At 51.2% G+C, this 23,149-nt stretch overlaps 1 protein-coding gene across 7 annotated transcripts in view; it reads left to right on the forward strand.

Annotated features, from left to right (window-relative positions):
• Window positions 1-23,149, forward strand: part of Jakmip1 (janus kinase and microtubule interacting protein 1) — a 123,799-nt gene that overhangs the window by 92,180 nt on the left and 8,470 nt on the right. For 5 of the 7 annotated variants that reach the window (XM_036201661.1, XM_036201663.1, XM_036201664.1 and 2 more), the window contains exons 11-20: window positions 1,087-1,170; window positions 3,779-3,841; window positions 5,388-5,486; window positions 7,918-8,019; window positions 8,565-8,618; window positions 9,151-9,216; window positions 14,761-14,829; window positions 16,162-16,251; window positions 19,220-19,423; window positions 20,398-20,463. In XM_036201661.1, coding sequence (XP_036057554.1) covers window positions 1,087-1,170; window positions 3,779-3,841; window positions 5,388-5,486; window positions 7,918-8,019; window positions 8,565-8,618; window positions 9,151-9,216; window positions 14,761-14,829; window positions 16,162-16,251; window positions 19,220-19,423; window positions 20,398-20,463 — 897 coding nt within the window. The remainder of the gene's footprint in view (window positions 1-1,086; window positions 1,171-3,778; window positions 3,842-5,387; window positions 5,487-7,917; window positions 8,020-8,564; window positions 8,619-9,150; window positions 9,217-14,760; window positions 14,830-16,161; window positions 16,252-19,219; window positions 19,424-20,397; window positions 20,464-23,149) is intronic. The other 2 variants (XM_036201662.1, XM_036201667.1) reach the window with 1 other exon arrangement.

Raw genomic sequence — 23,149 nt, forward strand, 5'->3', positions numbered from 1 at the left:
GGGGTGATAGCTGAGAGATCAGAGGGACAGAACAAGCCAAACCAACCTCACCTCTCCAACTCCTCAGCGGATCTTGTTTCCTGAGACTGAAAGCCTCTGAGTCTTCACCCAAAAGTGGCTCTGCTGAACTGCTGCTAAAAAGCCTAAATGCTTAAAAACCTCTAGTTCTTGGTCCTCACGCCTTAGATACATTTCTGCTTCCCACCATCACTTCCTGAGATTAAAGGCGAGTGTGTTTCCCAAGCAGAGACATGAGATCTCAAGTGCTGGGATTAAAGATGTGCCCCACCATGCCTGGCCCTGTTTCCATTGTGGCCTTGAACTCACAGAGATCCAGATGGATCTCTGCCTCTGGACTGCTAGGATTAAGGGCATGTGCCACCACTGTCTGGCCTCTATGTCTAATCTGGTGGCTGTTCTGTTCTCTAGCCCCAGATAAGTTTTATTAGGGTACACAATATATTGTAGGACACCATATTATCACCACGGGTTCCAGTCTTTGCTGCAGGTGACAGAGAACCCCATCAGGCTGCCAAGCAAGTAGAACAGCTGTCAGCAGCTGGATGCCTTCTGAATGAGGAAACAATGGCCTTGTCAGAGTTGGCCTTGGGATCCTGAGACATTCAGTTTTGTATAGCGCATTCCAGAAGAGGGTGGCTCCTCCTGCCCTTCGATTGTCTGATTCTGAGGGAGTTAGGCCATCGCCTCCCATGACCCCTTAGTTCTCACCTGATGGTGCAGCTGTAGATGCACTTCAGAGCCCCCAAGTAGGCTTGATGTGAGCGTGTGTGCAACAGGATTCTGCTGCCCCCAAACTCTCGTGGTGTTCAGGCATTGTCTGGTGGGCAGCCTGATTCTTTTTATTTTTTTTTTCTGAGACAGGGTTTCTCTGTGTAGCTTTGCGCCTTTCCTGGAACTCACTTGGTAGACCAGGCTGGCCTCGAACTCACAGAGATCGGCCTGGCTCTGCCTCCTGAGTACTGGGATTGGGTGTGCACTGCCACCACTGCCCGGCTCAGCCTGATTCTTTACCTCTGTGTCACTTCTTCAAGTGACTTGCTCCCTTCCTGGTCTTTTCCCTTCCAGACTCGGGAGCAGCTTCAGGCTGACCTGCTGAGGTGCCAGGCCAAAATCGAGGACTTGGAGAAGCTGCTGGTTGAGAAGGGACAGGTGAGCAGGAAGGTCATGCAGTCCATGCTCCTCATGGTCCTGTCTCCATGGTGTCCCTGGGGTCCGATGGAATCTTTGGTGTGCCGAGGGCAGGAAGAGGTTCTGTGGGGGAGTCACTGTGACCCCAGGAGAGAATGTGTTGCCACAGTCATAGTGTACCCCATCAGCCTGCCTGGCTTTTCTTTGTTTGCCAAATACATGGAAACAGAAGGTAACTCCTAGAGCTGAGACATGGCCAGGAGCTCTTTTGACCGCAGCCCGAAGAAAAGCTGCCGTTTTTAATTGCCTGTGTATAATTGAAGTGCTATGGACCACTTGGCAGGGCCCATAGCAACAGGCCCGAGCTGTGACTGTGCCATAGGAGAGTCTGGATTGGTCTCCTTTGTGGGCGCCCTCTCTGATTTGATGAGGCTAGGCCTAGTGGACAGGAGAATAGGGAGGCAACCCCTAGGCCTTTCTTGTTGTTGCCTGTTGTGGGCAGAGGGTCTTCTACTTTATAGGGTTCCCTAGGGACCCAGTGCTGGAGGCACCATCTTGGAACAGCTCTACTTAGGACTCATTTCCTGTCAGCAGGTTGAGGTGACTGTCACTGCCTCAGCATAGCTTACTGGCCCAAACCAGTCACATGGCCCCACTGGCCTGTGAAATGCTGAGGCATGTACACAGGCATGGGTATCTACAGGGTCTTTGCTCCTGCCTTCAGTTAGGGGCTAAAGGGGTGTGGAGAGGTCTAAGGGGAGAGTCTAGGGTTGACGGGGAATCAGTGAGACTGGGGGAGACCAGTGAGAAGGAAAGGGATTGGAAGAAGTTCTGAGGTTCGGGACAGTGCAGGCTGTAGACCTAGTGGCTTCGTGCCAGCTCTGACTAACCTAACCCCGGTAGGGAGGCTGTGGGGAAGGCTGAGGACTGCAGGTAAGGTAGAAATAGAGACAGAGTGCCAGTGAACTGAGTCTGTATATGCTCCCCAGAAGCTACTGCAGCGGCCTCCATGAAGGGACCAAGTGAGAAGAGTGTGGGCACCCGACCCCGGGTGTGGGTGCTGGGAGTCCCAGCCTTGCTGGTGCCCTGGAGGCAGGAGAGGCACAGAGAACGCAGCCTGGAGTCAGGCACTGGTTCTGCCCCTTCTTGTGTGACTTAGACACACTTCATAGGCTGTGAGCCTCAGTTCCTGCACCCACAAACTGAGGATGTGGGAGAGTCGGGAGTGTGCTAGCAGAGAGCCATGAGCTGAGGAGGCGTTCCCAAGCTCCCATTCTAACTTTCCACTGGCCTCAGTTTCCCTCTTCTAGGCTGAGCTCATGTATTTGTTGTAGCTTGTCTGATCACGGGCTGTGGCTGATGTTGCCTACCATGTTAGATACTCTGTGCATGTGCGTGCGTGTGCGTGTGCGTGCGCGTGTAAAAGGAAGGAGCTGGTTTAGGACAACACAAACTGTGATTCAGTCAGCACGTGCTTCCCAGAGCCCTTGCCCCTTACCAGGCTCGGCTAACTTGTCAGTTAGCTATTGGTGTGTAACAAACTGCCCCCAAACTTACTTGCTTAAAATAGCAGGTTTGACTTGCTCTGAGATCTGTGGATTGGTGCCCTGGACTGGGCTCTGCAAACGGTTGTTCTGTTGGTCTCTCCTGGGCTTCAGGGAACCAGGTGGGTCTGGGAATGGGAGGCCTTCCATGACCTCACTTGCCATTCATGGTCTGGTCACCCCTCCTCGAGGAGGTAGTCTGGTGTGAAAGTCGGAGTAACAAAGCCATCCCTTTGGAAGGTGAGAGACACTGTAAAGTTATACATACCGACATGGGGCAAAGGCTGCAGCCATCCATAGGAGCCACAGAGAGGAATGTGGACGACATAACACTGTTCTTTCAGGGACTCACAGCCACACAAACATACATGTAAATCCGCACAGCAGGGACACGGGGTGTTAGGTAGAAGGTCGTCCCCCCCCCACCCCCCCCGGGTGTGTGTGACTCAAATGTCTTCTGGATGTTCCACACCTGCTGGTCAAATCCTAGGTCAGCATTGGCTTGTGAGCATTGTGGAATTCCAGTGCTGAGTGAGGCTAGCCTGCACGCCCCCCCACCCCTGTGGAGTGGGGGATGGGGAGGTAGAGTGGAGGAGTCAGACCCTGGTCCAGTCCCAGCTCAGTGGCTGAGCCGGGTCAGAGGGAGGAGCTGGGGAAGGCTCCCTTGCCTCCTGTACTCTTCCTCCTCCAGCCTGATGCTGATGAGGATGAACCAGTGTTTGTGGCTCTGGCGTAGCACTGAGGATGCCATGGCGTCAGGGCAGAGGCTGCGCTGTGTTCTAACTGACTGCATGTGAGTGGAGCTCAGCAAAGCACCGGTGGCGAAGGAGAAAGTCATTTAGGGTGCTGACTCAGCCACCATGGAGCAGTGTCCTATGATTGCCCAGGGGACCTTGATGGGGAGAGAGCTGGGGGAGAAGGATTCCTCACAAACATGCTGTTGCTTTGGCCTAGGTGTAAAAGTTTAGAGGGGCAATGAAGTCACACAGGCTCTCTCTGTCCATGTCTGTGACCTTTTCTTCCCTGGGCGTTGGTGGCTCAGCCCACATTGGAACCACCGAATAAACACCCTGTATTTCCTACAGGACTCTGCATGGGTAGAGGAGAAGCAGGTACTCATGAGGACAAACCAGGACTTGCTGGAGAAGGTAGGTTTGGGCCAGAGCCTCAGGCCTGGTAATGCACTGAACCACAGAGGCCACCAACCTGCCCTGAACTCTCCGTATACCACCAAGACCAGAGCCCCAGGACTCGGTGGTCCTCACAGGAGAGGGGTCGTCCCCACTACAGTCAGGGCTGGACTGAAGGTCTGTCCTCTGGGACAGGTCTTAGAACCTGGAGGATGCCTCCTAAAACAGCGTTGGGCTTTCCCAGCTCCCTTTGCTGTTGATTTGGGATCCAGAGCTGTCCTGTTCCTCGGGAAGGCAGACAGAGTCTGGCAGGCCCTCAGGCCCCCTCAGCTGGGCCAGCCTTTGTACTGGGAGCCTACATTCCTTGCTCTCTCACCATAGACCTCCCTGAAGCTGTAAGGTCATCTGCCCGAATGTGCTTTGGCATTGAGACTAGCTTTCCCTGCTTGGTTGGGTCAGTTCAGTTATTGTTAAAGTAGATGCCAAGTTGCGCCACATGATCCCAGTGTCCTTTTAGAGCAGTGTGACCCTCCCTCCACTTCCCCCACCTATTTCCCGTCGTTCCTATTCCCTGTCTCCTGACACTAGTGTATTTTAGCTGTGTGATCAGTAGGCTCGTCCCCTCTGCACACTCTATGCCAACAGAAGAGAACCTAGGGTGGACCCTGGGTCTTCAGCATCCTAAAAGCCCAGGCCTAAGCCAGCCAGCCCCATATCCCTCAAAGGCAGCTCAGGTCCGACCCAGCTCTTCTCTGTGGTCTGCCCTCACCTTATCCTCCTTCAGGCATCGAGGTGTGACTGAACTTGGTTGCTTAGTGGGCCCTGTGTGCCTCAGTTCTACAAGCCACACAGGAAACCCAGTGTTTGCCAGTGTCTCCTGAGGTTGAAACCACCCACAAGAGAGACCTTCTCTGGTCATCTGATAGGAGGATGGAGAATACATAGTGTCTTGGTGACTACTCACTGATGTTTGGTTGTGGACACTTCCGTTACCCTCCTTGGGTGGAAACTGAGGTTCAGAGCAGATCTGACCTGCATCCCTATGGTTCATGGGCTTTGGGCACTGGAAGCTCTCCCCAGGCTGGTGTGTGCTCTCAGGGTGATCAGAGTTCTAAGAACTTTGTGGGGGAGTCGGAGACCTAAAGCCCCCATAGTACCTGCAGCTGACTGCAGCTGACCCCCGAGGCCTGGCTTGAAAGGGCCTGGAGGGCTCTGGGAGCTGAAATACCCACATTGTATTCTTGGTTCTCTCACATTGACCCCAGGGAGGGATTTGATAGCCCCAAGCCTCAGTTCTCTGTCACTCATTTGGTCAGCAAAAATACAAGGATCTTCTAATGTTCTGGTCCAGGCTTGGTGCTAAGGAGGTGAAGCCAGCCCAGCACCTCTCCCTCATCCCAGGCTCACCAGCAAATGGACTGGTGGCCAGCCCTGCCCCTTCCCTTGGTGGCCAGTTCTCCACCTCTCTCAGGCCACTCAACTAAAGTTGGCTCCTAGTCAGGGGATCCCTGGGGACATGGGGGCAACCATGGAGACTGTTAATGTCAAGGTGTCTTTGCCCCAGATTTACAGGCTGGAGATGGAGGAGAACCAGCTAAAGAGTGAAATGCAAGACGCCAAGGACCAGAACGAGCTGTTAGAATTCAGAGTGCTAGAACTCGAAGTAAGAGACTCTATCTGTTGTAAGCTCTCAAATGGAGCAGACATTCTCTTTGAGCCCAAACTGAAATTCGTGTAAAGTTCCCTGCCATTTTCAAGCATGCGTGAAGGGACGTGTTGCTGTTTCTCTCCTTCCTTCCTCTGTTCTTTTCTTCTTCTTCTTTTTAAAAAATCTGTATGTTCGGGATAACTTCACTGCCTTAACGTGTCCTGGGGAGGATGCTCGCGACGTCTGTGGACTTGTACCAGAGCAATCTATTTATTGCCTACCGCTTGTTTCGCACTTAATAAACTAAGTTGTTTTTGCAATATTTTGCCTTTTTTATTTGTGTTTCATTTCCATAACTACTTTCCTGCATGCACAGTCACTGGGTGTGCCTTCCCCAGCAGCCCCAGACAGCAGCACTGTTGTAATGGAGAACACACCTTTGATCTTGCATGCAGCAGGCCTCTCCTGAGATAGCAGGGTCTGACCCAGGTGGCTCTTGATCCCTGCCGTGTTTAATAGCACTGTGGGCCCATTTTCTGCCTGCCAAAGCGAACGCAAGGTAAGTGGAGGCAGGCAGGAGGATGTATTTACACAGGTGTTAACCCGCTGCTTCACTCAGACTCTTCAGTAAATACAGACCTGGGCTCTGCAGCCATTGGAACTAAAATTATTTGTGATTCAAATTGCAACTGGAAACTCCCAGACACTGCACTTATAGAAACCTTGTCCCTCTGGGAACGCCACAGGGCAGTGAGTAGGACTCTGAGGGAACACTGAGGAATTTGTTGCTTCCTGCCAAACTCCTGCATCCTGTGTGTGACAGTATTGCTTAGCTCTCACGGCCCCTCATCCTCCCCTTGTGTTTCTGTTTCAAAGTCATCAGCATCTTAAACATCTTTCCATGTGTGACCCGTCTTCACAAGGCTCTTCTGACACTGCCCTGCTTCTCTAGCTGACACCTTTGCATGTGTGACTCTCCATCCACGTGGACGCCTTCACTTGTCTCTGGTTCCTCTGGTTTTGTTTTCCTTCCTTTGTAGTGGAAGCTCTCTGTGTGACCCGAGCCTTGCCCTCCTGCTGGCAAGGATGGGCTGAGTGGCTTTCACCTTCCAGTGTCGCTGTGTCCCTCGGCTCCAGCCTTTTTATTTGTTCATCAGAAACTGGAAGTCGTGAGGTCCCGCTTAGTCCCCCACCACTGTGAGAATGCCTTCCACAAACCCTTCGCCATGAGCTTTCCCACAGCCTTTAGAACTACTGGGAAATAGTTTCATGACTTTGTTCATACAAAATATGGGCTGTTCTGACCCCCTCTTTTCTATGAAAAGCCTACTGAATAAGTACCTCTGGTGGCCGGTGTGTGGGGAAGTAAATGGTTGTAACCTTCTTGGCTCATGGAACAGTGCAAAGTGAGGTGAGCCAGCTTGAGCCCTCCGGGAAACTCAGCATACAGCCCCTTCCCCCTCCCTCAAGCCTCACTCACACAGGAGCAATGCGTTAAGGCGTGTTTTCTATTCATGCCAGTCTCCATTACTTCTCTTGGTTGGATTATGAAGGTGTCCTAGGTCTATAAGTCCTTGTTACTTAATTTCAGCTCCTCCCCCACTCCACAGCAGCTTGACTTGAGGCAAAATCTGAGAGGGTTTTTCTGTGCTAACTGGTCATGACTCGTCTGCTGGGTCAGGCGGAAAGCCAGCTCCATGTAGAAAATGGGCTGGAGACCAGGGTGCCATTATGCCAACATGCTGTAATCCCTCTAAGCAATGAAGGCTCCCTCAGACCTTTTACGAAGTGCTCACATGGTGGGTGGCTGATGAACGTCTCTTCTGGGACATCTGATCATAAATCTGAGGTTGGGGGGCTGGCTGGAGAGTGATCATGAGTCTTGTTAGTGTGGATAAAAGAGACCAAACGAAACCAAAAAACATTTATGAGCTGAGTCACCCATTATGGGCAGCAAGGGGAGTCAGAAGTGGACCCAGTTCTGCCACTCAATAGCAGGGAACCTCAGACTTAGATTTCTTAAGCCTCCATGGGTACATGCCTTGTGAGGTAGCCTGGACTTCAGATGGAATCGTGATGCACCCAGCCTAGAATGATCCACCGTGGTGGCTGGCTTCTGTTCTTTATTGAATTTGATGTGATGTTTTGATCAAGCCTCATCTTTGAAAATTCTGGGCTTTGGATTGCAACAGGCAGATCTGTGGGGCCTATTATTTGTTTCTCCCCAGCAGTAGGCAAGAAGTGAAGTGTGCCAAGAGGCCACTAGCCCTGGAAAGGCAAGAAGACACCACACGTCCCACACCAGGACTGTGTGATCAAGATGTGTGCTGGGTAGTTCCATCTTAGCCAACCGGAATATGTTGGTTTTTTTGCTGATGACTTGGGAAAATGGCAAGTGGTGAATAGCACAGTCGAGTTCTGTCTTTAAACCACGTCTTTTCCCCAGGAGAGAGAGCGGAGGTCGCCAGCCTTTAACCTCCAAATCACCACCTTCCCCGAGAACAACAGCAGCGCTCTCCAGCTGTTCTGTCACCAGGAAGGAGTAAAGGTAGCATGCTTGGGGGGTGGGGTATGCCCCCACGGACCTGACATTCAGGGGCGGGCTGAGTGCCTGGTGTGGTGGTGAAGCGGGGTTGTAGGGTTGTATCGTCAGGTCAGGGACAGAGCCTTGTGCTGCTGTGTTGAAAGACAGAGAGCTAGTTGGAAGGGTCACCAAGTGTCACCCTTCACTCTGCCCACCAACAGGCAGATGACAAACCCAAAGTAGCAACTGGCTGTCTCTTTTTTGCACAGTGCCCAGCCCATAATGAGGGCTTTGCTGATTGTGACTATGGTTGGCCACAGGCCTGGAGCCCCACTAGACCCCGCAGGCAGAATCCGCAGATTCCCATGAGCCTAGAAAGCAGGGTTGTGCTGGAGTGAATCTCCATATATGAACCATAGCTACATCTTCCCTACCTCCTTGAGCAGAGCCAGAGGCTGGGCCCCCGTGGTGCCATCAGAACCGGAGGAGGCCTGTGAGCCACAGCTCTAGAATAGGTGTGGATTGTATCTGCAGTTCACATGAGAATGAACGTTGGAAATCTTTTCCAGGGTGTGAATATCTCTGAACTTATGAAGAACTTAGATATCCTTGGCGATAACGGGGTAACTATGAGCGATCGGTTTCCGGTATCACGTTCTTGTTTTGATCGGGGGTGTTTTGTGTGGCGTTGTCTTGTTTTAACATTTCTCTAAGAGATCGGAGTAATACAATGGAAGGCTTTTGTATGGCTGTGTGCCTGTGTGGGTGGTTGGGTCTGTATTTGTCAGAATGGGGTTTTTTCTGAAGTGAGGACAGCCTTACAATCTGTGAGTGAACAGGGGACCAACAAGCATAAAGACTAATTGATACACAGAAAAACAAAAGGTCCCCTTGCTCAAGATTGCTGAAGTCAAAAGGCGATTTCTTTGCCTTCCATAGACATTGTCTTTAACGAGGCACTATGTCCCCAAACCTTGGTGCCACTCTGAACTATCTCCACCTAGAAGGACTGGAGCTATCTGCCTCAGATGGCTGATCCCTGTTGTTGAGTGGGGGCTGATTGTCGGGGTGCGCCCCAGAGGGGCTTGGCGCTGACTGTCTGCCATAGACTCAGAACCTGGTGTCGACGCCCTTGCCCGTTTTTTTGTGTTGTAGAATTTGAGAAATGAAGAGCAGGTTGCAGTAATCCAAGCGGGAACTGTGCTTGCCCTGTGTGAAAAGGTAGACACAGCAGTGTCCTTGTGCTCATATCTTGTCCCAGCACCCGGCACCATATCAGAAACTGTACATTGGTGTGTCGCTTTATTTGGAAGCATGTGTGTGGGTCAGTCTGCGTCTGCATGTACACATGCATGCCTTTGCGTGTTCAGGATGGAGCACCGCACATGCTCACTGCGGAAAGCCTTAAAACCTAGGAGGAGCCCCACCCCCTCTCCAATGAAGGAAACAAGCTATAACATTTGCTTTATTTTCTCCTAGTTTCTCCCATGTCCATTTTTTCTTTGGCTTAGTTAACATGCTGTATTCCTCTCCTGCTTTCTAAGCCATTTGAAATGACCCACGATGCCGGGCGGTGGTGGCGCACGCCTTTAATCCCAGCATTCGGGAGACAGAGCCAGGCGTATTTCTGTGAGTTCGAAGCCAGCCTGGTCTACCAAGTGAGTTCCAGGAAAGGCACAAAACTACACAGAGAAACCCTGTCTCGAAAAACCAAAAAAAAAAAAAAAATAATAATAATAATAATAACAAATAAAAGGGCTCACGAATACAAATTCAAATGGCACTGTCATACTGTCATTCCATCACAGTTACCCACAGAGAACCTCATCACCCCTCAGTAACTCAGTGTCCGGGGAGTGCCCACCCCTTCCTATTTACCAGTGCGCCCTGGAAGACACCTCCACGATACGTGTCTATATGCACTGGAGAGCCCGCCTACAGGGTACATTCTGGAGTAGGGATTTGGGCCAGATAGTAAGACCATGTGTGAGGGTTTTGGTAGAGTCAAATTAGTTTCTGGAGCCATAACCTGAAGCTTTGGCACATGGTTGATTTCCACACTCAACATGACTTTACTGGGAACAAAACCATGGGAAATTGGTAGGTACCATTGTGTTGTGTTTGAAGGTTCCAGTGTGCCTTATGCGTTTTCTTCTTCCTTGTGAAGTGTAACTGCATTTCTTTTGAAGATTTTCTGTTGGGTTTGTTCATTCATTTGCCCATTCATTCATTCATTCATTCATCCACCCATCACGTAAGCATTTGTTGTAACTGTTCTTTCTGTATATGCTTTGTGTATTAAAGATATTAAATTTTGGCTGTTTTTTTTTTCAAGAATACATCTTGACTTACATGCTCCCTACAGTGTGACTAGGCTATTGAGATGCACACAGCTTTTTAGTGTGCTTGCAATGGAGTCCTTCCTGAAGATCTTTCCCTTTCACTCAAGTCAGACTCTGAAAAGCCACTTTTGGAATGATGAAGTCTTCATGATCTTGGTTGAATTCCTTCCATGATCTTCAGAAGGGCACTTAAAATACAGTTTTCTCCCCAAACCCCAGCCAAGTCAAGGACACAAAACATTGAGATGAGACAATATGATAGTGCAATGCCCAAGGTCACATGGTTGCGAAGGGTGATGTTTGTATAGAACTCAGGACTTTCTGCTTCTGCCGCTTACCTGGCCAAGTTTGCTTTCTCCAGTGGATGGTGGGTCAGTGAGTTGCCCCTGGCTGGCTGGCCATCCCTGGGGAGCAAGTGTCTGCCACAGTGCTAGGCACATTCAGTATATGACCTTTGTCATCGGCAAAATCAAATGTGGTTTTCCTGCCCTTCATAACAGAGGCCATATAGAGTCACCTAAGTGCTGGCCAACAATACATATCTCAGTGTGTTCTACATTCACATAGCCTGTTGGTGCCCAGTGCCTGGCGAGTCTCTAGAGAAGGAGGAGAGGCCACGTTTGCAAGCTCCCTTGCTTGACTTCATCATTTGCTATCCTGGGTTCTCAGGAGCAGATGAACATAGTAGGAACAGTCTGTGGCTTGGGGTGGCTGGCTCACAGAGGGCTAGGATAGTGGACCACAGTAGGTACTGGTTCTCCAGCTCCTGGAGTGTACCCTAGACAGAGTTGCCATTGTGGGAGGTGGAGACCTTACTGGGAACACGCTTCAGGTAGCCCAATTTCCAAGACACTGCTTTCCACACCCGCCCAAGCAGCTGTGTCAAGTCCAGTACCCTAGCACGTTAGGGCCCCTCAGCCTCTCGAATTCTCTTACAGAAGAAGACATGGGACCTGTCTAGCATCAGCTACTCTCTGTTATGCTATCCCCTGTCCACCTCTGGCTTGCACACCGCTCATCTTTGCCAGCTTCTGGCTAGCTGATACTTGCTTGCTACTGGCCGCCATCACCTCACTACACTGCCCTACCCGGTGTTCCACTTTGTGTCCTAAACCCTAGAGAATGATACTGGCTGCCTGGCTGCCAACCCCTCAGTGCCCCCAGGAGAGTAGGAGAAAGCAGGGGGTCCATGGCTGGTAGCTGTGGGCGGAACTCTGAGTGCACAAGAAGCAGCAGGCTGGAGACAGGCCTTCAGCTCGGTTCTCCTCAGACTTGGCTCTGCCAAGGCACCGATTCAGCCAATAGTCTGTGAACTGAAGTCAGCCCAGTGTGGGCATTATCTGTTTATCTTCTCCCTGCTTAGAGAGAATGTTCAAAACTAGGGGTTGGAGCTGGGTGGGAGCTCGGTCATGAGACCTCCGAGAATGCTGGCAGGGCATCTGGGTAACCTGGGACTTGGAGGTGCCCTGAGATGTGGATATCTTAGGACTAAAGCAGGGACGGTTGAGTGCAAGGAGGGACTGCAGAGAGGATGGTTTTCACAGCAGTGCCTTCAGTATGGATGTCAGAGAACTTGGTTAGGGATCCCAGGAAGCTTTCCACACTCAACATACTTTCCTTAAAACAAAGCAAACAGGTGGGTGAAAACCAACAGCTGTTACTCAGGACCCAGTGAGTCCCAGACCAGCTCTCTCTTAGCAGCACTAAGGTCATTTCTTGGTGTGAAGGAAAGGGTATGCCAGTGTGGTCAGGTGGTCCTATGTTCCTGTTATAGTTTCACATCAGGTAGCCCCTCTCCTCCTGCCCCCTGTATGTGCCTTTCTTCTGTCCCCTCAGCAGCTTGCTCAAGCTCTGGGCTGAAGACAAGTCCCATCAGACTCACTCTAACGTGAGTCACTGAGCACAAGGCTGACAGCGACATCATACTTAACCTTGGCCCAAATTGGAGCCCACAGAGAGGCTCAAATTTAAAATGAAAAGGGGCTGTGGCTCATCTGTGGTTCTCAGGCATGCCTCTTCTCCCTCAAGTTCAAAACCCTTTGGAAAGTAGGCACAGAGCTCAAGAAGATGAAAAATACTTAAAAAAACAAGACAAACAAACAAACACCCCATTATGGTATGTTTTCTCTCTGAGTCATGGGTCAGAGGATGAGGCCTAACTAGGCCTTCAGCCATGGTGAAGCTTTCTGGATTGGCCCCAAGTCAGTGTAGGGAGAGGGGAGAGTAGCCACCAGCTGCGGAGGGGCCCCAGGCTCTGCACGTGACAATCCCAGGCATGGGGTAGAGAGAGATGATTTTTGTTTGAATTGTATATGCTCATAGGACATCCAGTTTCTGGAGCATCCCAGTGGCCAGGCTCTCCTCCTTCTTGTCCAGTCGGAGCAATCTCTCTCCTGGGAGTACCCACCCCCCAAGAGAGTGTAAAGTCTATAACAGAAATTCCAGCCAGTAGCCCAGGTCCCGGCCCTGGTGCCTCCCCCCTGCTACTGTCCATGGTCCTGAAAGGGCAGTGCCATTCAAGACTGGAAATGGCTCCCCCCTTTCAAAAATTATTTCATGCTCACATCAGGCTATTAAAGGCACAGCATTTTAGATTCCTCAAAGAAGCATTCATCCTTTTCACAAGAAGCTACATAAGCGGTGTGAGGCTTGGCATCTATCTGCCACTGGCCACAAGGGGCTGCTCAGGGCCACGCTGACCTTGATATTGTGGGAGGAATCTCTGACCGTGGCGTTCACACTTCCCTGACCCCTTCCGCCCATATCTATGCCAGACATCCTCCACCCCACAGATATTTATATGCCATCGACTCTGCGCTTGGCTCTGCTGGTTCCCACCTTTGGGTGGGGCTGATGGAAGTTGAAATGAGTGATCGGGTCATCGTGTGAGCACCAGGATAAGATGACCCTGTGGCCGCAGGAAGCAGTATGGGCTTCCTGGAGGAGAAGACAGAGCTAGCTTGAGAGGGGTGAGCTGGGTAGATGTTAGCTTGGCAAAGAAAGGCCTGGGGCTGGTGCTGAGGTTAGAGCTACCAATGTCTGCGCAGCATGCACCGAAGGCCCTGAGGTGAAAGACAGCTCCTCTGTCTCAGAAGCCAAGTGCATTTTCAGACAACTAAGGTGCAGGTGGCGTTTGTGAGGGGACAGGGAACTGCACAGTCCTGGCTGGCCTAGAACTCACGGTGTAGACAAAGTTGGCCTCAAAATCATAGCATTAAGGATGTGCACCACCATACCTGGCCAGGCTCAGATTTTGAGGGGGCAGCAGAGCCTATGGAGTGACCACATGATCCTCAGTGGGGACTGTGTTGACCTTGTCTGTGTCATCAGGATTAGAGGATGTGGGCTGGAACAGGGACAGAAAAGCTCCACAAGGGTGTGCAGGCAGGGTGTGTTTAGGGGCCCTGGTAGGGCCAGGCATGGACTAGGCACTGGGTGGGGCTCTGATCTGGGTGGCAGTCATGGGGAGGGAGTGTGGTGGGTCTGAAAAATGGGAAAAGAGCATAAGACACAGCATGGAATGTCTGCCCTGGGTGAGGCTCTCGAGGGCTGAGATAGAGAGTGAAGGGCAGAGGCAGGATTCTAGAGCACAGCAGTTCAGGGTAGTTAATAAGTTGGACCTCAGAGTTGTGGCCGGAGGAGGAAGAAATCAGTGAGTCCTGGGAAGCTATGGGAAACTGTAGTCTGGAAAGAGGCATGAAGTCACCAGGGCAGATTGCAGGGTGTCACAACTAGAAGGTCAAAGTCATCATTCATATTCAATGTCAAATCAGTGTAACCTGAATATTCCTGGGTGCCTTTGACACTCTTACCCATCCCCAAAGTTCACTTAGTGACAGGGACACACCGTGTACCAACATCTGCCCAGACATAAGACAGGATATATTATAGCCATCAGGTGTGTGCCTCATGTGGTCACTGGCATGTCTGAGGGTCCTCCCGGCTCTTGTCCACCTTCATACCCTTGTATCTCCAGCCTACATGCATGTATCTAGCTCCTTTCTGCATCTTGCTCTCACAGCACACCTTGGAAGTATCACGGGAGTGGCTTCCCAGTCCTGCAATCTGGGTAGTATACCCTAGTCCACAGCTGTGTGATATGGACAAGAGACTTGAGGAAACCTTCATGTCTTCACCAGACAAATAGTAGAGTTGCTGCCTTCCCTTGGGATGGGCATGAGAGGGTCAGTGGGGGTCACATGGATGACACACAAGGCCTTCCAGCTCCTGTCCACCCATGCACCTACTTTAAACACAGCCCTGATGGTGCACACACAGCCACAGCCATGTACACACTCAGCTCTGTGAATGTGCATCACTCCTCATCCTGAGCAAATACCTGTATAGGCTACAAGGCCCAGTCCCTCTGACCCCCAGTGCCCCTGCTTACTTGCCTATGTCTTCCTGTACTGCTGTTTTCTAGTGGCTGAAGCAGATAGAAGGAACAGAGGCAGCCCTCACCCAGAAGATGATGGACCTGGAGAAGGAGAAGGTAAAGATCCCAGCACCTGGGTCAGGGGGCAGAATGGAGAACTCAGGCGTTTTTGACTTTGGGGGGGGGACACGACACTCAGCACCATAGTAGTTCTTCAGCCCTTGGAGGTCCTCTGAGACATCTCCATTCTCTTCCTTTTCTGCTCACCCAGTTTTCAACTTACACTTATTTCTGACCTCGTGCCAAATCCTGGGCTCACAGTCACATGAGTGCAGCTTGAGAAGGTTAGAGACACAGCATGGCATACAGGTTCTTGTCTGGGGGCCTTGGCAGACACACATACAGCTGGAGTCTTTGCAAGATAGCTGGGGGAACCTGGAGTGGTCTTCTTTGGTTGTACACTGGGAATTTTTGTTTTGTTTCTTCAAGACAGGGTTTCTCTGTGTTGTTTTGGTGCCTGTCCTGGATCTTGCTCTGTAGACCAGGTTGGCCTCGAACTCACGGAGATCTGCCTGGCTCTGCCTCCCGAGTGCCGGGATTATAGGCATGTGCCACCACTGCCTGTCTGTATACTGGGTACTTTAATGCAAAACTGGCTAGATTGCGGCCATGAGGAGTGTTATGCCCATGAGCAGCTCTACTTGGGGGAGACATTGTCCTCAACTTAGGGAGGTGAGAGAAGCCGTTCTAGAAGATCTGGCTCTGAAGCCATCTAAGACCAGTTTGTATTCTGAGTTCACTCGAGAGCTCAGTAGAGGGCTGTCACATAGAGCCAAAGCAGCCACCTAGTGTCGGGAGAGCCCTAGACAGGCCTTGGAACCTGCATTTCTAGTCACCTCTTCATCAGTGGCACCATGGATGTGGCATCGACCTCCTTGGCCTTCTGTTTCCTCATCTATAAAATACAGGGGCTGCAATGTGAGTTCTGGCTCTAAGCCCTCATGGGTGTAGAATGGGAAATGCAGTCTACTCAGAAGAGGCCTCTGGAGAGGGAACCAGAGAGCTTTGTGAGGGAGTATTTAACAGTGAGATCCATAGGAGGGAGGTGTGGGACACAGCTTGGCAAAGGGGATGAGCTGCACCTGAGAAGTATAAGACAGTCTTTGGAGGCTCCAGGCCACAGCACAGGGACTTGGGACTCCTAGGATGTGAGCTGTGATGTAGGCTGCATGTGAGGTTCCCCTCCTTGTTACCAGATACCCAAGAAGAGATCAGGGTTCTCATGGGCAGTCCAGGCAGGTCAGGGCAGTGAGGGTTCTGCAGGGAGTTGACACAAGGCAGTTGAGGGCTTCTCATCCCCTGTCCTCGAATCACTAGTGGGTAGATTCAGAGCCTCCCTGCTGTTGACTTGCTCTGGCCGGGCTCCTCATGATTCTCCTTCTCTTCTAGGACTTGTTCAGCAAGCAGAAGGGCTACCTGGAGCAGGAACTGGATTACAGGAAGGAAGCCCTTGACCAGGCCTACCTGGTAGGACCAGAAGTGGGTTTGACACTTTGGCTTTCTCCTCTCAGCCTTAGAGGCTGTTCCCTGCAGGCAGCACCCCAAGCTTCAGGGTACAATGCTGTGCCCTCTGCACCCATGGCTGGAATGGCCAGCAAGCAGTCAGGTGTTCCAGATGAACTGTGGTTTTTACAAAGAGTCTGTAAACTTGAGTTTTTTTTTTTAAACTAGTTTACTAAACTAGCAATCATTTGACCTGAAAGAGAAAAGGCTTTTTGAGTCATAAATGTATATATATAAATGTTTATCCTTAAAATTCCAGCGGGGGGCGCTGGTGATGTAGCTCAGTCAGTTGAGTACTTGCCTAGCATACACAAGGCCCGTTCAATCCCCAGTACAGCATAAGCCAGACATGATGGCATCTGTCTGTAGTCCCAGCACACAGGTGTAGGCAGGAGACTCAGAAGTTCAGTATCTTCCTCCACTATGTAGTGAATCCCAGACCCTCTTCAAAAGTAAAAATCCAAAAGCAGATTTCCTCATAGGTAGGAAAAGGAGATGGTCCTAAAAGAACAGAGAGTGAGGCAGCAAGAGGTGGCCAGATGTGCCAGATGTTCCAGGTGCACCAGAGCAAATGGGGAGAGTTTTAAAATCCTGTGAAACACTGTGGGGTTCTCAAAAGAGTCTGGGCTTCCTGGAGTTTGAGATTCAGGTTCAGATGACCTTACACTCAGATCCCCAAGTCCCTGGCACTAAGAGTTGTTTTTCCTTGTGGGTGGGTGGGTAGGGGCGTCTCGAGTGAGGTTGTGGACATTTCCAAGATGTCCCCATGGTGGAGGGAGAGTCGGTGCTACTCTACCTAGGAAGCAGCTGGTGTCTTCTACAGAGCTCAAGCGAACCTTTGCCTAGATTGTAGTTAAGACATTCAGAGTGGGTAAGGAAACATGGAGGCAGAGGCTAGCCCACCTCACTGTGATAGCTCAGAGGCAACTCCTGCAAAAGTGAATCTTACGAGACACAGCTGTGTTTGTGGCTTTTCGCATCACGGAGACTGGAAACCTGACAGTTTTACAGGAAGGATTTCCCTTGGCTCCTCATTTCAAGGTGCTGAAACAAAACAGTTCATGTCATGGGAGCCAGGAAGCAGAGAAAAGGAGGCATAGGAAAGGGCCAAGGCAAGATACAGCTGGAAGAACCCGCCTCTAGACACATCCTCCAGCCTGGTCCCACCTCCTCCCTGCCACCACCTCTCAGTAATGCCATCATATTAGAGCCCATCCAGGGAATTATCCCATTGATGAGGTCAGACCCCCAGGACTGTGTCTCTGGGAGTGCTGTCACAAACACCCAGAGATGGGATTCACTGATTCCCCAGTGCTTCACAAACCAAGTAGACGGTCAACACTCACCATCCAGCAGCATCTTCCCCTGTCACACCTGTTTCTTATCACGTGATGTGGCTGACACCAGCATGGAGGGCAATGAGTGACTGAAGACATGCTCATCTGTGCTCTGGATCATCTGCCCGTTTCTTCATTTTGATTCTTCCTCAACCTCATCCAGTTTTGATCTTTATAAACAGCCATGAAGAACACACCCCCTCTGTCCAGCACTACCTTCCAAGCATGTTTAACTGGTCCGAAGGAAACCCCTCAGGGAAGCTGCAAGAACTTAGCTGCCCCAATGGGGAGGTAGATTAGCTGGAAAGCTGAGGGTCCTGATTCTAAAGAACTCCCACGGTCACAGTGGAGGCCAGCCATTGCCAAACACTGTGGCTCACCAGGGCCTCTCACAGAGCAGCTGGTGCCCAATCATCTTCTGAGGATCATGTGCAGACAAGCTTAGAATCTTGGGCATGCTGGCTTTTGGAAAATATCCCTGCCTTGATGATCCTGGTCCCTGTAGATGTTACATTCATCCCTGAAAAGTGCACTAAGCTGAGAGCGGGCAGCATGCACCCAGAGGGAATTCCGTCTTATGAGATTCCAGACAGTTCTCATATGGCACCAGATTCACTTTGAGCCTGGTCAGTAACTGCTCACCTCCTGTCTCCAGTCTGGGGAAGGGAAGGCATTGGATGCATGCCTGTCTCCCTTAGTTATGATGTGGAGTGAGAAGTGGGTGAGATAGGGCAGGCCCACAGTAGGAGCCAGGTATGGAGGTGGGGGCCAGTCTGGAAGCTGGCCACCAGAGGATCTCTGAGAAACTTGGTTGCTGAATGGAGAGGGGTGAGCCAGAAGTCACATAGCTCCTGTGCCATGTGGAGCCCCGACAGAGGCCATATGGAATCCCACTGTTCTGCCTTCTGCTTTGCACAGGGCCAAGGTGGCCCTGGGGGAGAAGGTGGTAATGTCTATGGCTAAATCATCATGACCCAACAGAGCTAGGATCTGTCTAGGAAGTCAGAACAATGCTGTAGGTGGTGGGGCTTGTGGAGCCTTCTCTGGGCTGATCTGCCTCCTAGTGGGATGGGTTCCATCAGATGGAAACCAGAGGGTCTTGTGATGTTTCTTAGCAGGGGGTGGAGGGCTTTGTGGAAGCAGGAGAAAGACAGTTTTCTCCTAGGCACCATGGTAAGGTAACTGTGGGGTTCCCAGCAGGGGATCTGATGTTGCTTCCCAAAGGATTCAAACCCTGAACTAGAGGTTCTCAACTTGTAGGCCATGACCCATTTGTCAAACCTCTATCTCTAAAAATATTATGACTCATAGCAGTAGCAAAATTGCAGTTATGAAGTAGCAGTGAAAATAATTTTATGGCTGGGTGGTCACCACAGCATGAAGAACTGTATTAAAGGGTCACAGCATTAGGGAGTGAAGCACTGATCAGTAAGCATCACAGGGACAGCATGGGGAGGTCCCCCTGTCAAGTCACACACTTGCTGCTCTCCTGGACCCTGCATGCCAACACTCCCTTCCTAGCGTGGACTCTGGCAGCATCAGCCTCCCGATAATGACGATGGTTTACCTTTTCGTAACCTCAACTGTCTGTGGTTTGGGCCATGCAGAAAATCCAGGACCTGGAGGCCACCTTGTACAATGCGCTGCAGCAGGAGCCGGGGAGAAGAGCCAGCGAGGCGCTGAGTGCCAGCCAGCGCGAGGACCTCCAGGCAGCTGTAGAGAAGGTACGCAGACAGCTCCTACGTCAGAGCCGGGAGTTCGACAGCCAGATCCTGCGGGAACGAATGGAGCTGCTGCAGCAGGCCCAGCAGGTACTGGCCCCCACAGTGTCATGTCCCTGTCTTGTGCCTCCGGTATACCCGGGGCCCCTGATGCCCCGCTGGCACTTGATGGACATCAGGTACCCTGTGAGTGGAGAGTTGCTGGCTGAGGAGGTTCTGTAGGCGTAGCATCTTTTCCCATGGGTGCCTGTCACAGAGTGGAAGGCATTCCCTCCTTGGTGGCTGGGGAAACATGAGACACTTAGGTGCTGTATAGACAGCAAACTTGATCTTTTCATTGGCTGAAATGTACACATAAAACAAAGGCATTTCTTCCACCTTCCTCCAACACTCTCTATACTGCAACCTGATGCACAGGGATCATGCTGGCTTAGCATCTCTCTGCTGCTGGGTTTGGGATGGCCAAGAGCTTGAGAATCAGTCTAGGAACTTGACTGGTTACTTCTTGGGGGACTTCAGCCTCTGTGAGGGTCACATGATGCTGAGCAGAGGAAAGAAGGTTCCAGAACCCTGATGACAGCTGAGGAAAGAGAAGCGGTAGAGATGAGCTACACGGAGCTTTGTCGGAAGGCATGCTCCCTACACTGCATAGCCTCCAGCTACCTCATGGCATCCCCATGAGGTGTGTCAATGGGTACACAGCATGGCTGCTGCCAGCACTACCTCTAGGCCCTTCTCCTTGCTCATAGTCCCCAGGCCCAGCTTCCTGGCTGTTGGACATGTGAGTGATTAAGGCCACTCCAATCCATGATATTCATGCTGCTGGGAGACTCGGTGCCCTGGCTCAGCTCTCATTATATGAGTGCGGACATGAGCAGTTCATGGACTTCACAAAGAGGTGAAACCCATTCATCTGTAATAAGTCAGAAGAGAGTGTTCCTCTGGGGGATTGGCTGTCCTTTGTGTCCATCCTTCACGATTTCTATGCTGGACCACCATAAAAGACAACAGTCAGGCTTGGGACTTGGGAGTCTTTGTCTGACACATGACTTCATGTGTTTCAGAAAATCCGGGAGCTGGAGGGCAAGCTGGAACTGCAGAGGCGCCAGCTGAAGGAGCTGGAGGAAAAGGTAGGTGGCTGGGAGTGCTGACACCTCAGGACTGGGTTATATGCAGATATCTGCCGATTTCAGGATGAAATCTCAGGCTTTCCATTCCTCCAAATCCCCTCAAGAAATCTAAGGTCCCCACAGGCTCTCAGGCAAAATTACTGCCTCCTCAGTGGCTGCCACACTGCAGCTGGGTTCCCCGTGCCATGTGTGTATGTGTGTGTGTGTGTGTGTGTGTGTGTGTGTGTGTGTGTATGTGTGTATGCATGTGAGTGCACATTTGTATGTATGTGTGTGTTCCACAACCTACCCCTCCAATGCCCCTGCTGCCTCCTCACTAGGAAGCATGAGGTGACCTTAGAGAGAAAAGAATTACGTTAATCCTGTGATGAGGCTGTCATGCCTCAAAACCAGTCATCACCCATGTCCCATGGATTCATTCACTCTCAGTGATGCTCCTATGCAGGAAGCCAGTGAAGCTGGCTTAATCCATGGGTCCCCATGTGCTTAGGACTAATTTAGGGTGATGCGATTAAGGCCAAAGTGGACAAGGACACTGACCTTTTCCAGGAAGGAAAGTGTATTAGTTATTTTTTCTTCATTGCTGTGATCAGATACCCCATGAAAGCTTCTTAAAGGGGGAGGGGCTTATTCGGGCTCAGAGATCAAGGGGATACAGCCCATCATGGTTGGGAAGGTGAGGCAGCTGTCTGTGTTCTGCCTGCAGTGGAGGAAGCAAAGGGAAGTAAAGGCCGGTGCTCAGGTTATTCTCTCCTCTGTGTGTGTGTGTGTGTGTGTGTGTGTGTGTGTGTGTGTATGTGTTTGTGTGTGTGTTTGTGTGTGTGTGTGTGTGTGTGTGTGTGTGTGTGTGGTATGCATGTTCACAGGTGTGGGTGCATGTGCAGGTGCGTGTGCATGTTTGTTTACATGCTCATGAAGGCCAGAGTTGATGTTAGGTATCTTCGTCTGTCTGTGACACTCAAGCTTAGGTACTGAGGCAGTATCTCTTGCTTGACGTGGGGCTCAGCATTTCTGGCTAGTCTAGCTAGCCAGTTTGCTCTGGGGGATGTTCTGACCCTTCCACCATAACACTGGGATTACAGGCTGGCTGCCACATCAGCCTGGCTTCCATGTAGGCGTTGGGGATTTGAATTCCAACCCTCTACTTGGGCAAGCGCTTTGCTCACTGAGCCATCTCTCCAGTCCTTAGGATTACCCCAGCCAATGGTATCCCCTACATTTAGGGTAGGTCTGTGGACTTCAGTTAACCCACTCAAGAAAACACTTTACACATGTGCTCCAAGGCGTGTGTCTCCCAGCTGATTCTGGAGTGTATGGAGTTGGTGATCAGTGTTAGCCATAACAGGAGAGACAGCAAGCATGTCTGTGGATGCTGGAGGTCACCCCATGCTGCTGCCTTAGGCAGACTCGAAGCTAGTTCAGGACCACACAGGCAAGGTGGCTTTGCTGAGACCGTTGTCATTTCCTGTGATGACATCTGCCGACTCTGCATTCTTTGAGGACAAGGGTGGAATTTCACTCACTTCTTCCTCCAAGTGGGATGGTCTCAGACAAGTTCAGGGAGAAGTCATATTTGCATAGCTTATGTCACAGAGCAAGGCAGTAAGGTCAGCCTCACCTCTGTGGGGTGGTGAGGATACCCTTCTGACCCAGCCTGCTTTGAGTGTGTGTGTGTGTGTGTGTGTGTGTGTGTGTGTGTGTGTGAAGGCTAGTGTGCCTGAGAAGAAGACCCTGTCTGGATCCTAAAGGGGGATATGTAGAAAGCCCAAAAGAAAGAGAAAGGCCACTTCAGGGCAGAAACATCGCAGGCACCAAACTGGCACCAGTCGCTGGAAGTCATTGGACAGCAGAATTTGGGGCTCTTCATAAGTGGGGGCAGCCTTCCTGGTGGTTGTCAAATAATACATATGGAGGAAGGGGGAGAGGAGGAACACCCCTCGAGACCGTGTAGGGCAGGTGTGTCCCTTCCTTTTTCCCTGAGAAGGTGAGTCACAGGGCAATCACCAGTCTCAGTCTGTATGGAGTCTCCAGGTGCCATAGCTGGGTGTGCCTGCAGGGGGCGCCAGAGGTCTGTGTCTAGGCAGTGGCTGGGTTCTCCCACCAGCTCCCTGAGTCCCTTCTGGGGACCCTTGTGTGGCTGTTCTAGATCCTAGAGTCCCCGTCTGGCAGGTGCCCAGCCCTCCTCATCCCTCTAGGGCTGCTGGGAAATCCCAAGGGCATTGTCAGGCTGAACCAGCTGAGAACGCTTTGTCTCCATGCCTGGGCTCAGGACAACCTGAGATTCTGGGGCTGTCAAAGGGAGGCTTCTTACTGCTCTGAAGTTGAGTGCCTTTTCCTCCCTGGGTGATAGGAAGGAGTCTATTAGAGGGGTGGGGTGGGGGTGGGGGCGGTGGACTTTGCCTGCTTTTCCATCCACAGACACTGTGAGGGTCACAGCCAGATAGGACAATAACTGGTCCAAACACGGCCTCAGGGCCTGTTGCCAATTAAATGTTAAAAATGAGGGGTTGGAAGATGGCTCAGACCGTAAAGTGCTTGCTTTGCGAATGTGAGGACCTGTGTTTGATCCCCATAACTCACATCAAAAAATAGCTGGGTGTGGTGGTGCACAGTTATAAACCCAGTGCTGTGGAGGTGGAGACAGGCAGTCTTGGGACTGGCTGGTTGGATAGTTCGGCCTAACTGG

Source organism: Onychomys torridus, chromosome 10 (genome assembly GCF_903995425.1).
Source record: "Onychomys torridus chromosome 10, mOncTor1.1, whole genome shotgun sequence".
In the NCBI taxonomy this organism is placed as follows: Eukaryota; Metazoa; Chordata; class Mammalia; order Rodentia; family Cricetidae; genus Onychomys; species Onychomys torridus.